Raw genomic sequence first — 14,445 nt, 5'->3', positions numbered from 1 at the left:
ACCTTCAGTGTCACTGTCTCACATAAAACTATACAAACTTTATGTTATCCATATCTAAATCTCTACCTACATCTTTATCTGGCTGCTGACTACTACACCTCTCAAATGAGGATCTTCATGTGTTACTCAGAATGAAATATTGTTGATGTTGATCAGTATCAACCATTTGAACTAATTGGAAACTGCAGTGAACACAATAATGGAGTGTGCATTGTATGTTTCAGTGGGAGTATAGATATGTGGTGTTTCCCTAAAATTTAAATCCCTCTCACCCAAGCAAACTTCCCTCAGATCTTTTTCGCATTTTTATAAAATCTTTTATCATCCAATTAACATAAATGAATTTGTTCTCTGCGCTCTATATCGCGCTCCCTCTTTTTGCCTTCTCTGGCTTTTCACATCTGTGATTAGGAGAGTGCCCTCCTCAGCCCTGACTCAGATGGTTAGTGAGTGTATGTTGCTCACTCTCTCCTCCCCTTGCTTCTTTTCTTTTTTTTCCTCTCTCTCTCTCAAGCTGTCTTACTCTCTCCCCTCTCCTCTCCACTCACTCTCTCTCCTCACTCTCTCAACCTCTCCCTCCTTTTGATCACTTCGGTCCCTTGCTCCACTCCCTCTCTCTTACTCCTACACGGCTCTGTCACTCACTCACACACTCATACCAGCTCTCCCTGGGCACCATCTCCACCATCGGAGGAGATCCACATCGACTCTGCGTTTTGCCGGGTGGACGCACTCCCCACAGTCACCATTTCCACCCCGGAGAGTTCCACGCTGGCAGCGCAGCCCCTTCCCCGGCTGAGCATCGGGCGAAAGACCCTGGTGGCAGCTGCTGTGGGGGTCATGCTGGTCCTAGTTCTGGTGGTCCTCATCCCTGTGCTGGTCAGCTCTGTTGGCACGGGTGGCGTAGATGACAGCGCAAGCCACTACGAGATGCTGGGGACATGCCGCATGGTCTGTGACCCCTTTCCCAGCACGGGCACGACGGGCACGGGCGTGCACGTGGGCACAGACACAGCGACCACGGGCCTACAGGTTGATGACGAGGCAGATCCGGGCGATCACAGCGTCGGTCCACCACTGCCCACCTACAGCGCTCACGGCCCACAAGGCAAACCGGGACGTCCTGGAAAGCCTGGACCCCCGGGACCACCTGGAGAGCCGGGACCACCGGGACCAAAGGGACCACCGGGAGATGGTGTGGACATAGTGCGGACGGGGATATTAGGTTTAGGGGGTAAAGGGGCAGTTAGCACAACCACCTACAACACCACGCCTCGGGTAGCGTTTTATGCAGGACTACGAAACCCTCAAGAAGGTTACGATATTCTGCGGTTTGATGACGTCGTGACTAACATTGGGGGTAACTACGAGGGCGCAACGGGCAAATTCACATGTAAGATCCCTGGCACCTACTTTTTCATCTACAATGTGCTGATGAGGGGAGGAGATGGCACCAGCATGTGGGCTGACCTGATCAAGAACGGTCTGGTGGGTAACACTTTTAACTCTTGAGACACTTACTAATGTTTCAGGATTTCATGTTGAATTTAACAAATTGTTGAAAAAAACAGAATCTAAAAGTACAAATAGTACAAAATGATCTGCACACTGACATCTTGAGTTATGAATCCTGAATCCTGAATCATACACTGGGATGAACCCACATCAAAATGCTCAGGGAACAGTGTAACCAGTGTGCTGGCAGTCTAAATTGAGTAGTCATGCATTCATGTGTGCGGTGATTTTAGGTCCGACTTGGTCTGGTGTTATAGTCAAGTACGATAACAATGCACTGTGGCACGCTGCCAGATTGTGTATCTGTGCATATTACACATCCGATGATGTACACGTTGAAGTGAGTGCAAGGAGAGCAGTGCTATCTCAGCTCTGCACACATCAAAACACAGCCTGGGGTTGCGGCTAGTTCAAAGCTGGTGCCCTTTGAAATACAACAAACTTCATGGAACCATGATGTGCTAGTATGCGTTATCAGACTGCCTGTCAGGCCTGGGTGTTTCAATATCGAATCATGATATTTGCTATATTCATGGATAATTCTGTAATGTCTTTAAAGCCCCAGGTGATGACACTGATCAAACACCATGTTAATCTGAGCCTTGACATTTTCCTGCAAACATCTCAGACAGATTGCTACAGGGCACAGACACAAGTACCCAAACACCTGTACATTATAATGCAGTGGGGTACAATAGGCACACTACAAATATCACATTTGTGAAAATAATGGCTATGTTTTATTAATATTAAGACTGTTTCATAGAAGTTAACTTTAAACTCTGTGACCAGAACTTCACCAGATTATTTTTGCCAGGTAGACCACATGGTGTGTACTCAAGATACAATCACAGTAAACACATTTGACTGTATTTACACTGTAATGTTATGTTATGTTGTGCCTAAGGAACCAAATGTAATCAAAGATAACAACTCCAACTCCTTAAATCTATCTTTAACACAAATGGCCAGGTTAAACTTCACACATGTTGTATTTATTGCAAAGTTATCTTACTGATGGCAGTAGGTTGTAGATTCATACATGCTCATGTATTTTTGTATTTTTGAGTGTCACAAGCAAGGATGCACTCAGACATTTCAAGGGCCAGTGGCTAAATTAAAAGAGGGCACCCCACCTTCCCCATTTGTGATCCTGATATCTGCACTTCAAATCAGATTAAACAATCTTCCCTGATAGATATTTCACCTCTCAAACAAAACAAAAAAAAAGACTATTATAATAGTTATAAACAGAATCTTCTTAGTTTAAAGCAAGTTTAAAAGAAAGGAGAAAAAAACATGTATTTATTGGAGACCCTGTGTGTAAGAACTGCAGCTAGATATTTTAATCACAATGACTCACCTGTTGGGTGACTATTGCTTTGTAGAGACTTCCTTAAGCTGCCTCCCCCAGCTCTTAATCTCTGCCTCTGTCTGCTCTCTTTAGCAGGCACTGCCAGTCTGGATACTGCGCAAACACCCAAGATGAAGTTCAGTTTTTAAAGCAACAACTGACCTTTTGTCTTCAGCAACTACAAGCTCCGGGATATCTAATGAACAGTGGTGGTGGTGGCGGGGGGGGGGGGGTAACTAGTTTCCATTTAACGTGCAATTATTCCTCAGAAAAATCATGAAACATTTCACCACATCTGAATATATGTTCACACACAAAGGTTCAAGCGACACTTGAACACACACTAACCAAATACAATATCTGTATAATGAGGACCAGCTAAGAAGAAAGTCATGTGAAGCTGGCTTCAAGCAACCATGCAAGGAAACTAAATAACAGCTGATTAAATGACCTGCATGAGGACAAATAACTAAATTATCTCAAATCAAAAATAAAGGGGAACGAAAGTAATATAAAAGCGTAGAGGAAAAAAGATGCAGAGAAATAAATACTGCCTATAATAATAGAATGACATGGTTGCCCATTAAACAGGAACCTGACAGGCAAAGACAAGGTGATCATTATTATGTACTTATGTGGTCCAGAGGGAGAAACTTTGTCTACTAAAGTCTGAACAAGTTAGACATTTTTCACATTAACAACATAAAGGAGGGGTGGCATGTTAATGCAAATTAAAAAATGTCCGTCAGTGTTTATTTGTTAGCAGTGGACATGATGTTGCTGTAGTGGATCTTAGGCTGGACACAGGGAGTGATGGGACTTTAGGCTGCATTGTCCTCATGTCTCAGAAATCCATCATCGTGCTGTCATCTCTCCTCTCAGACCCCGCGGCCCGTGACCCTACACTTCTATACTCCATTGCCACTAATTAGGAACTCCTCGTTCCTATTCTGGTTCTGCTTTAGCCCAGAACCTGTCGTCTGCACAATCTGTCTGGAGCAGGGATTACACTTTTATGCTTGGTCCGAGGAAGTCGCATAGCGTATCAGCCAACCTGGCAACCCAGATTATCATACATTAGCAAAAGCTTACAGGGGATATATCCTCCAGTGGTGGCTAACTGCACATGCACAGTAACTCCCAACTAATTTCACTTTTTTATGCAGACATGCAAAAGAGATTTGGGTGTTATGCTCCACATCTAACACCCTCAGTAATTAGCCTGTGTTGACACGATGACACTTGTGGTTAGAAAAATACAGCATTTTTTTAGTGCCCCCACCCAGAGAACATAAGGCAAGGGGTTAGGATGCACTGCCATCCTTCCTCGGAGGCAGACTGACTCAAGCCTGACCCTTTGAGTTGAGTCATGAGAGGGAAAAACAAGATCTTCACCACAGGGTACACACTTACACAAAGTCAAACTCTTAAATTCAGCCTGCAAACATCCCTTTCCTAAAATAAGACTTGTATTGTGTAAAGATGTCGTCAAATGTCGGCTGACGAAACAGGAAGTTATCTTAAAATGACGATTTCCGTTTGATGATGATAATATTATGTACTATTCATGTAAAAAGTAATGAATTTTAAACAACTGTTAAGTGGTATTTCACCGTGGAATTTCTTCACTTCCTCTCTTTCTGTGTGTGTGTGTGTGTTTGGGATTCCAGGTCAGAGCCAGCGCCATCGCCCAAGACCAGGACCAGAGTTATGACTATGCCAGCAACAGTGTCATCCTTCATTTGGATGCAGGCGATGAGGTTTTCATAAAACTGGATGGGGGCAAAGCTCACGGGGGCAACAGCAACAAATATAGCACCTTCTCAGGGTTCATCCTCTATGCCGACTGAAGACTGGACAGGACGTGGGCTCAGAGGTGAAAGGTCGCAGCCAGAGGACATTCAGTTCCTGACTTTCACTTGGCTTTCACAGTAAGGTTCATGTTGCCCATAGCCACTGATCCACAATCAGAATGCTTTTTTTTCCACTGCTGTTTAAGATCAGGACTGACACAGTGTTAAAGGGTGTGTATCCGTGGCTATGGGGAACTGCCCACTTCCTCATCTGTACGTTCTATTGTATACTGGGTGCCTACGCCGCTATTCAGATGGGACGCGAGCAACGTAACAGTGACAGTCACTGCCATGTGTCATGCTGAGGTGCAGTAACAATTCTGACAGTGCCGATGCCTCACCATCATTTTTGAGCTGTCATTTCATATTCAAGTCTGGAAATCCAACAGCGACTGCAGTGTTTGTAAATGTGCTGTTTAGATTTATGTTACAAGCTCCTGTTTTCTTATGCTGTTCGTATGATGCGATGTTGTACTTGAAAGACTGAAGAGAGATATTTTGTCAAAAGAAATCAGAGCGAAAATGAGATTATGACTGTTTTGAATGGCAGGCGGTGTCACAAAATGTATTGTGTCTCAATGTGATGAACTGAAAATCATGTCATACCAGCCCATTATGTTTGACATATTGTTGGTGTAAATTTGATATTGAATCTTGATGTCTGAACACAGTCAAAGTAGTGTCGGCACTGCACATACATTCTATCGTGTGTCTATTAAAACGATATAGCTGTTGATAGATAGTCGTACAATTATATCATGTAATGCTTATTAATGTGCTTATTTGTAAAGATTTATTTATTCGATTCATGCATGCAGCATCTGTTCAAATGTTCTGTATGTTTCCACAAATGATAAAGAGAACTACAGTGATTTTAAACACAGTTTAAACAACTAGTGTGGGCTTAAAGAGCATCTAGCTGTTGCTTTTACTCCTAATTTCCATGATTTTTCATTAAAAATGTTTTTGTTTTTTTTCGCACTTCCTCACACATTATCTGGTTAATGTCGCTCACCTCATCTATTTGCTGATCAGCTGTTCTGATCTCTCATTTTCCACTAAAAGCAGCCTTTAGTGCTGCAAATGTTACGCGCAAAGAGAGCCACGCCGGCACAGCAAGAGGCAATCAGCGCTGAGATGATCACTGAGGAGAAAAAGGAGAGGAAATCACAGCTGTATTAAATGCCAAATGAAGCAGGAGATGATTGTGTTTCACAATCAAAGGGGAGATGTGTTTTTTTCCTCTAATGGGTGTGAAGACGCTGAGATATGGTAGCAGAAAGTCAGGGAACGGGTGTTAAAACATATCACGACAAAGCTTAGATTGTGTCGGAAAGTAATCCAGGGCAAATTAGGCTCTGCTGTGACTGCGACACAAGTGTCAGAGACAAGAAAATAGCTTCCAGGCTTAAACTGTAGAAACCAATATATTTTCGAGTTTTTCTTAAGACCTCACTTTGATATTATGAAATTCTTTGGACGTAATTCGCCTTTGACACGGGCCACGCGGGGTCCATAACTGTCTCCTACTCGGTTTGAAACACCAAACTAAAAGAGTTCAAGAACAAAAGTTTTGATGGTGTCAGGAATCGGAGATAAGGGAACCATGTCAAAATCCGCAGCTACTCTGTCACTGACGCTCATAAACATGAATGTAGGCACAGTGTTTCCTGTCAAAACGAATGAAGCTCAATTAAAATCTAAATTTTGTTGCGAGCTGTAAATTAGCGCGACAGCACACAGCGGATTACAATCACGGAGAGACTGAGATTGCCACAGTGTGCTTTGTTTAGAGCATCCTGTTGTCTGTTTGGTTGCTCTGTGTTGGTAAAGACCAGGAAGCCCTCTGGTTCTGAACTTAAGCTTGTCTTAAGACAGCAGAATTCCTCCAGATACAATTAAGACTGAGGCTCCGTGCCTAAGCAGAGGTCACCCGAGCCACGGGGCAGCTGAGCACTAGCGCACACTGTTTTCTCCTCGCAGGATGTATGAGCACATCGTCAAATTCATGACACAATGTCAAAGACAAACGCCCCCGGACTGTGAGAAACAGCTTTCACCGCTGAATCCACTGAAAGTGAACACTGCCTAAGAGTCTGTACTTTTCCCAAAGTCCCCGGAGGGGGAGAGACACAAACACACCGAAGCCCAGTCTTATATTAAAACGCTTAAGAGGCAGCATATTAAATCGGGGGTCCAACAGCATTTACTGTACGAGAGAGGAGAGTGAAATGAGAATTTTTCCCAGAACATAGATAACTGTCCGCCCTCCCTCTTTAGCCTTCTACCTTAAATCATTTACACGCTGGCAACAAGGGGTAAAGCCCAAAACCATCTGTGGGATCCTCATCCTGTAAAACTGGGTGATCCTCACATATTGTGCTTGTGTAAGCGACACAAACTCCTCCTCGGGCGGGAGAGGAGGCGGGGGGGCTGTTTGGTTTTGATGGTGACTTTAACTGAACAACCTACCCAACAGGACACTCTGGGGCCTCTGTTAATTTGTGATGAAGCAGCATCTAGACTGTACGTGACGCTTGAACGTTTGACTCACATTTCATCTCATGTCCTCCCTAACTTTAAGCAGGTTCGGGGTCTGAAGATAAGTATTCCTCTGAGAAGTGCTGTAAGCTGCTTTTTGTTGACGTAAGCTTCGTCTCTTGGACTCGACTGTGGGGATAATTTGAGATTTTCTCCTGTATCCTTTTTTTTCATCATGTATAAGTAGAGGGATTTCAAAGATTACGTCTCTATTGCAAACTTGTTTTAATTTAGGTAATCTCCGGCGTTTTGCAAACGTAACATAAGGAAATATTTTTTTGATTCATTCAATCCCACCAGCCCCCCTATCAGTATACTGAGATGGCTTCAGCTTGACATTTGCAGGGGCCAATTGGTGAGGCGTGAGGCTTATCAGGCTACTGCAGAGAGCGCGTGCACATTAGCGGGTCTGTGTGTGTGTGTTTGGGTCAGTGTATGGGTCAGCGTTGTGCGTGTTTGCCTTTAGTTTCTGCGAGACGGGAGGATGCTGGGCTCAGAGAGAGTACCTCCTCTGAAATGTCTGATGTGACATTAATGAGCCCTTAGTGTTGTTATCTTGAGCGTCTTCACTTAACTCACCAGGGGAGATCCAAATTAGAGATAGATGCTTTAACTGTCGAACTAAATTGCTCCTTGTGCTCATGTGCATTTCCTCCCTCTAAATCTGCAGCCACCTGCCCACGCTCAACATGCACTCATTGTTTTAGTTGAGTGAGTGTGCACCCACCGCACCAAGGAAGATGTTTTCTTATTTTTTTAACAAATGGAATAAGTCACACATATCCTAATTGAGTTATTCTTTTGACACGGTCCAAACACCACCCACACAACAAAAAATAAAGCAAACAGAAGTATGAGTAAGGCGGCATGATGGTGCCTCACAGGAAGAAGGTTCTGGGTTCGATCCCTGGGGCTTTGTGTGGAATTTGCATGTTCTGTGTGGGTTATTTCCAGGTACTCAAGCTTCCTCCCACAGTCCAATGCTAGTTGACAGCAGAGTTGACAGGCGACTCTGGGATTGGTACCACCCTGCATGGGCCCAGCATGGATAAGTGGTGTATCCAATGGATGGATGCAAATTGGTTTTAATGCCTTAAAGGGATAGTTCACCCAAAATTCAAATTGCACTCATTATCTACTCACCCTCGTGTCGACTAAGGGCTGGGAAAAGTTTCAGAGTCCTCCGTGGCTTCTCTGAGTTACAGGGGGTCTCGGCGCAGCAGTGCATGTCCATGTAACGGTTGCAAATGGATACCACTTTTCTTCGTAACAAAAAGACAAACCAAAAAACATCCGAATACCTCCATGCTAACCCGTCCAAATCTCGCGCAATTTGCGCCGGTGTCAGTAATCGCACTCTCGCGAGATTTGGACGGACCAGGAAGAAGAGCTTCCGCTACAAACAAGCTTGAAATATAGACTTATTAAATTTTTTTCGGAACAATTTCACATTTCGGGGCTTCAATACAAGACGGACATTACATACGAGCAGCATGGAGGTATTTGGATGTTTTTTGGTGTGTCTTTTTGTTACGAAGACAGTTGGTATCCATTTGCAAACGTTATATGGACATGCACTGCTACGTCGAGACCCCCTGTAACTCAGAGAAGCCACGGATAGCTCTGAAACTTCTCCCAGCCCTTAGCCGACATGAGGATGAGAAAATCATCGTACAAAATTTTGCGCCATTCCTTCGAGTAGATAAGTCTGAGTAGTATGTCCGCTGGAGGTGCTATCAAAGTCGCTAAGTTTCATCCTCTGAGGACCATGAACGTTTGCGCAAAATTTCATGGCAATCCCTCAAACATTAGCTGAGATATTTTAAGTCTGATCCAAAGTGTTGGGCCTGACTGACTGATCGTCTTTCAACGAGCCGCGCCGCTAGCGTGGCTAAAAATCAGTGTCTCCTCGGTACTGTCTGGCTGTCAATAACAACTGACATCGAACAGAATCCTGCCAGCTGCTCTGCCATCTTCTTCAGACCTATTATCTAAAGGGTCACCACAAGTCTGTGTATATCACCTTGGAGTCTAAAAATAAACAGTAAGTGTTATGTGTACACTAGCTGTGTAACTTATCCTTCAGGCTACAATCTGAAATGCAACACACTCACAACACTTCTGTGGAACTAAAATATCAAGAGTTTGCAAAGTTGTCAGAATCTTTTTTTTTTTCAAGTGTAGGCTTGACAGCTGTGAGTTCATACAGTATATCATTTTATAAGGGAAGTTAACAAATACAATATTCCTTTGAAGAAAAACAACATCATGTCAACAACTCTGACATTTCTGCTCACAGAGGGAAATCTCCATCCAAAGAATGAAGGACATGATTACAGGGTAGTGACTGATTTTTTATGAGACCTCAAAATTTCCATTGTGAAAAGGACAATACTGTCATCAGTTCCTGCTGCTTTCTCATCAGTTCCCTCCCAGCTTCATGCCACCAGAAGGGTCAGCAAAGCCAGAGGGGAGATTGCCTACTGTATGCATTCGTGATAAGCAATCCCAGTGCAATGGGTTCTTTATTATTACCGTCAACTATGCTACTTAAAGGTCCAGTGTGCAGAACGGGGGTAAAACCGTGAAGCGTTCAGATTCTAGTTCGCAGCACGCACGCACTCGATCACACTCACCCCTTCCATCAGCAAAGTGACGGTGGCCTCCGAGGACAAAAAAACTCGTTTATCACGACTGGGATGACTGGGAGTATTTCAGGAGCGATGAGGTGAAGATCTAAACCATTTTACGATATGTCTGCTACTCCTTCTTCTTTCCTTCCGACTTCTACTTTGCTGGTTTATTTATGAACGCAAAACGCGCTCTCTGGCTGTCGAGCTGCCGTACAAACATGGCGGCGCAAGATGGCGACACTCTCTAAAGCAAGACCCTTGCTATATATAAAAGAATAATTATAAGGCTACGAAAACCAAACTAATTTTATTTTATAGCGATTATACACTTATACAAATATATTCATGGGTAGTATATTCAGATTTGCCAATAAACCTTGCCAATTCTTACGCACTACGGAGCCCCAGATATGACATGCGAGAAAAAAATCGTAATTTGTGGCCACGAAATACTAATTAGTTCCCACGGAATACTAATTCGTTCCCACGAAATACTAATTTGTGGCCACGAAATAGGACTGGACCTTAAGCTTGGGAACTAATTTGATGTGATTTCCGGATGCGATTGAGATGTTTTTGTTGACAGTTGGTGAGCAGAAGGTACAGTATAACAGTTTTACAACACTGATATTATATAATGTGGAAGTATAATATAATGCATTCCACATTTTTTAAGTGTGGAGGTACAGTAGTTCAAATAGAGGAGCATGGAAAAATGATTAAAAGCTAAAAAGTCATCAATTTGTAGTCGTGATCTAAAATGTGAACGGATGTAACACAGCAAGTGGCAGAGTGGGTATGAATACACAAAATAATAGTACATGCATGACAACATACAACGCTCGCTTCCCCCACTTCCTACCCATCATCACGCTTGATCTGGGGACTGTCCAGTGTGTCATGACTCAATACCATTGGCCTTGTTCCCTCATGGTCCTGACTGAGCCAAGGCTAACACGTAGGGACAGGTTGAGTCATGTGGCCGGGGACGCTCCGCTGGCGTGTTGCCTGTCTCTTCACCTCACCACAGTCCCGTGGATGCAGCCTGACAACGGGCAACGGAGGCGCTACGAGTGCCCCTTTCCTCAGCATGACACAAGGAGCCAGAGTTCAAGAACACTACAGTGGTTGTGGTTGCTCAGGCCGGTTTATTCTACCCGCTGGTGTCGAGCTGCATCTGTAACCTGTTGAACCGAGGGGGAGCGGTCGCATCTCAGTGGGTTTTTCATCATTCTTTCTCTGTGGTCCTAATCATCAAATAACTCAAACTCTAATCTACCATCATCTTGCACAACATGAGGTCAACAATCCTTCTCAGTCTCTTTTTAACGTGAGTCACTCTGGCTGCATTTCCTAGGAACACCTTTGTCAACAGAGTGGGAGTAAAAAATGTTCTGTTACTTTGCTAATACCTGTTTTTAGCAGTGTCATTGCGTCTGACACTTTGGTCTAGACTGCAATGTCTCAGCAACCACTGGATTAATGAAATTTTTCTACAGCTGGTGCCCCAACATTGATTGGTGATCCCCTGACTTTTCCTGTGCTGCAACTAAAGGTTAACTTTGTGGTTTTAGGGGGAAATATCCTGAAACAAATAGCTAGATTGCCATTAAATTTGGAACACTAATTATATATCACTTTTTTTTTTACTCAAAGTTCAACTTTGATGAACTTTGCTATGCAAATTTGCTCAGCAAGCAAAACTGATCTCCAAGGGAACTGAGAGTGAAAGACTTGAAAATAGAGGAAGTGATTGTGAATTATTTGTTGTATTGCAACACTTTTTCAACCTCCTCTGCTCTGTTAGACTACTGCAAACTGCTACAAGACAAGAGTTGATATAAGGCTGTATGAAATGCAAAATAAATCACAGTGCAATTTCAGTGTGAATGGCCATTTTTTGCTTTATCTTTGTTGTTGGTTCTTACAAACGTGTCCCTTCAGAGGTAGAGTCTGGAGGTTTGTTTGATGCAGTTTGTAAACAAAACATTCAAACTGGACCCTTCTCTAGGGCTCAACTGTGCAGCGTCCTGCCCCTGACAGCAGCAGCAGCAGCGGTCAGAACTGCAAAGAAAAGGAAATACAGTCCAAGTGAAGAGCGCTGGAGTGGTGGGTCGATCTCCGGCCGACAACGAGTGTTATGCTGTAACGAGTAGGAGCGCCGTTGCGGTGAGCTGGGAAGCGAATGCTAACTGCCACCTACAAAGCAAAAGACCAAAATACAGGCGGGGTGAGGGGGCTTTGCAGACACAGTCACCACCACACAGGACTAGAAGCCCATATGTGATGATTAAGATGGATTGCTATTTAAGTCTAGCGTTTATTTTTGAGCAAAAACCTCCAGACTCTCCCTTTAAGTATTCAAAATATGATTTGTTGGTCAGCTGTAGCAGTACAACTCTTATGGTGCTAACAATATCACAGCCTCTCTGAGCCAGGTAGCTCAGACGGACTAATGCTGTAGCTCGCCGGCTACAGCAGTTCACCAATTAGCTCTGTGATACTATCATACTACTTTTGGGAGCTCACTGTTGCTTTTACATACACACCCATGTTCACACAAACACACTCAAAAACACAACATGTCAGTGAAGAAAGCCAAAAAATGGCTTTTGTATTCATTGATAAGTCACATTAATGCTATAAATTAACTAATTTAAACAGCCCCTAATAATACTGAACTGAAGCATATCACCCTCTAGGACTGCATGTGGTTTCATTATGTTGATTAAAAAAAACACCCCAGAACTAAACACTTGATAGACAAAAAAAACTTGCTAATGCAAAAGTTACAGAAAATGAAAATTAGTCTAAAACGCAGTTGTTGTTTTTTTCATGTTTGGGGCAAAGCTTTTTATTTTGTTTGCCTTTGCCCAGGCTGTTTTACCTTTCCTTTTGGCAGTAGGCGTGGGATGATGAAAAACCACTCAGACAGGAGATTCCAAAATGTCGACACACTGTGGTGCCTTGGGCCGACTCTCTGAACATGATGGTGAGATTATAGAAGTCTTTACCCCCCTGCTATCAGAAAATTATTTGCTCTGCTCCCGGAGAGGACTCACAACACACAATAAAGCAGCGGGTTGCGCCTGCATCCATGCACTTTCACAAAGTGTAACAAGGCAACTTAAGACTTTCACCTTTTAGCTTGACACAGTCAGAATTAAACCCAATTTAAATTCAGACTGAGACTTCGCCACCCTTTTTCTGCCTGGAGCATTCACACTTGCTGCTACAGATATAGACTTCCTTCCACGCTCTGCATCTGGCCTCTGTCTGTGTCTGAGAAAGAGACTGAGAATAGGCACACTTGGAAATCTCTGCTGAACAGCTGGCTGCTCAGGGAAGCATGTTACCCTCTGGATCACGGTAGAGCCAGGTTTTTTCTTTTTGGGGAAAAAAAACGCAACCTAAGAATAGCATATTCTTCATCCTGGCTCTGAGTGGTGGCCATCCTGGACTGACAAGGGTCCAATAAGACTGTTTGTATTATATGGACGACTGTACAGTGTGTTGTGTTTGCATGTGTTTAAAAGATTACATTGTGTGCGTGCGACCTGTTATTTTGTGTATTACATATGTATCCAAATGTGTGTCCAACGCAGCTTTTGCTTGACTGCTCCCCACCCACCACAGCCCGAGTCACTTTACATTAATTCTGCAGGGGCTTGATAAAAACAAAGAGCAGACCAGTGGGGGCTTTAGACAGGAGCCAAGTGAGCCACGCAGGCTTGTGGGCCCTCAGTGCCAGGGTGATGTCACTGCACCTGCCTGTGGGCCTGGAATTTCATGCCTAATGTTAACAAGAGCAAGGACATGACAACGAACCATTAATACAAGTTCATTACCATGGCCTCCTGAAGTCCTCTTGCCAACATTTCCTGCATGTTAAGATCGAGTTACATGGATTTCTCTGGGGCCAATATGATTTTTAATACATTGAAAATGTATAATCTGTTTAGATTTATTGAGTAAAAATAATTGTGAGAATTTGATTTTTGTCATACAGAACTCTTAATGAAAGTTTTGGACAATTGGTAAAAAAAAAAAAAAAAATCTAAAGACATGGTCTTGGTCTGCATAAATTAGTACTATTTCTCATTATTTTCCTTGAGAAAATAATTAATCCATAATAAAAACAGTAACATTTCTAGCTGGAGGTCAGAGCACTGCCCAGCTTTTATACATAATGACCAGTTTACTTTTGAAGAGTCCTACTGAAATTATGCCTTAGTCTTAAATCTCCAAAATTAACAAAGACCCAATCCTAAATGGCTCTTAAACCATCCTTCAGGTGTGGTGTAAAGATCACCGTTTCAAAACATGCACAGAACGTGCACATTTTAAAACATAAGAAAAGTTAATTTCCCTTCATTAAAACCTACTTCAACTTGATTTCAGTGTATGTGCATTGGAGCTTTTTATGTTTCCAAATCACACTTGTGTATATTTTATACACAGCTGTGATCCAAAGTAGTTCTGATGTAACAAAATCACGTTAGTCCATCACAAACTCAAAGAAACTTTCCCTCCTCATAAGACTAAATTG

The 14,445-nt window shown here is 43.1% G+C and overlaps 1 protein-coding gene across 1 annotated transcript; it reads left to right on the top strand.

The window, feature by feature from the left end:
• Positions 1-625: 625 nt before the first annotated feature.
• LOC146967289 (C1q-related factor-like) lies at positions 626-5,616 on the top strand. The gene is made up of 2 exons (XM_085761549.1): positions 626-1,488; positions 4,540-5,616. Exons 1-2 carry the CDS (start codon positions 841-843, stop codon positions 4,717-4,719), a joined length of 828 nt encoding a protein of 275 aa, XP_085617675.1. The 5' UTR covers positions 626-840; the 3' UTR covers positions 4,720-5,616.
• Positions 5,617-14,445: the final 8,829 nt, after the last annotated feature.

This window comes from Trachurus japonicus, chromosome 19 (genome assembly GCF_045865225.1).
Source record: "Trachurus japonicus isolate A0001 chromosome 19, Traja_1.0".
NCBI lineage: Eukaryota > Metazoa > Chordata > Actinopteri > Carangiformes > Carangidae > Trachurus > Trachurus japonicus.
This window is presented reverse-complemented; position numbering and strand designations above follow the sequence as displayed.

Coding starts and splice junctions, on each gene's coding strand:
- LOC146967289 (XM_085761549.1), top strand. CDS start 841: ATGCTGGTCCTAGTTCTGGTGGTCCTCATCCCTGTGCTGGTCAGCTCT. Junction 1,489..4,539: donor ACCTGATCAAGAACGGTCTG/GTGGGTAACACT, acceptor TTGGGATTCCAG/GTCAGAGCCAGCGCCATCGC.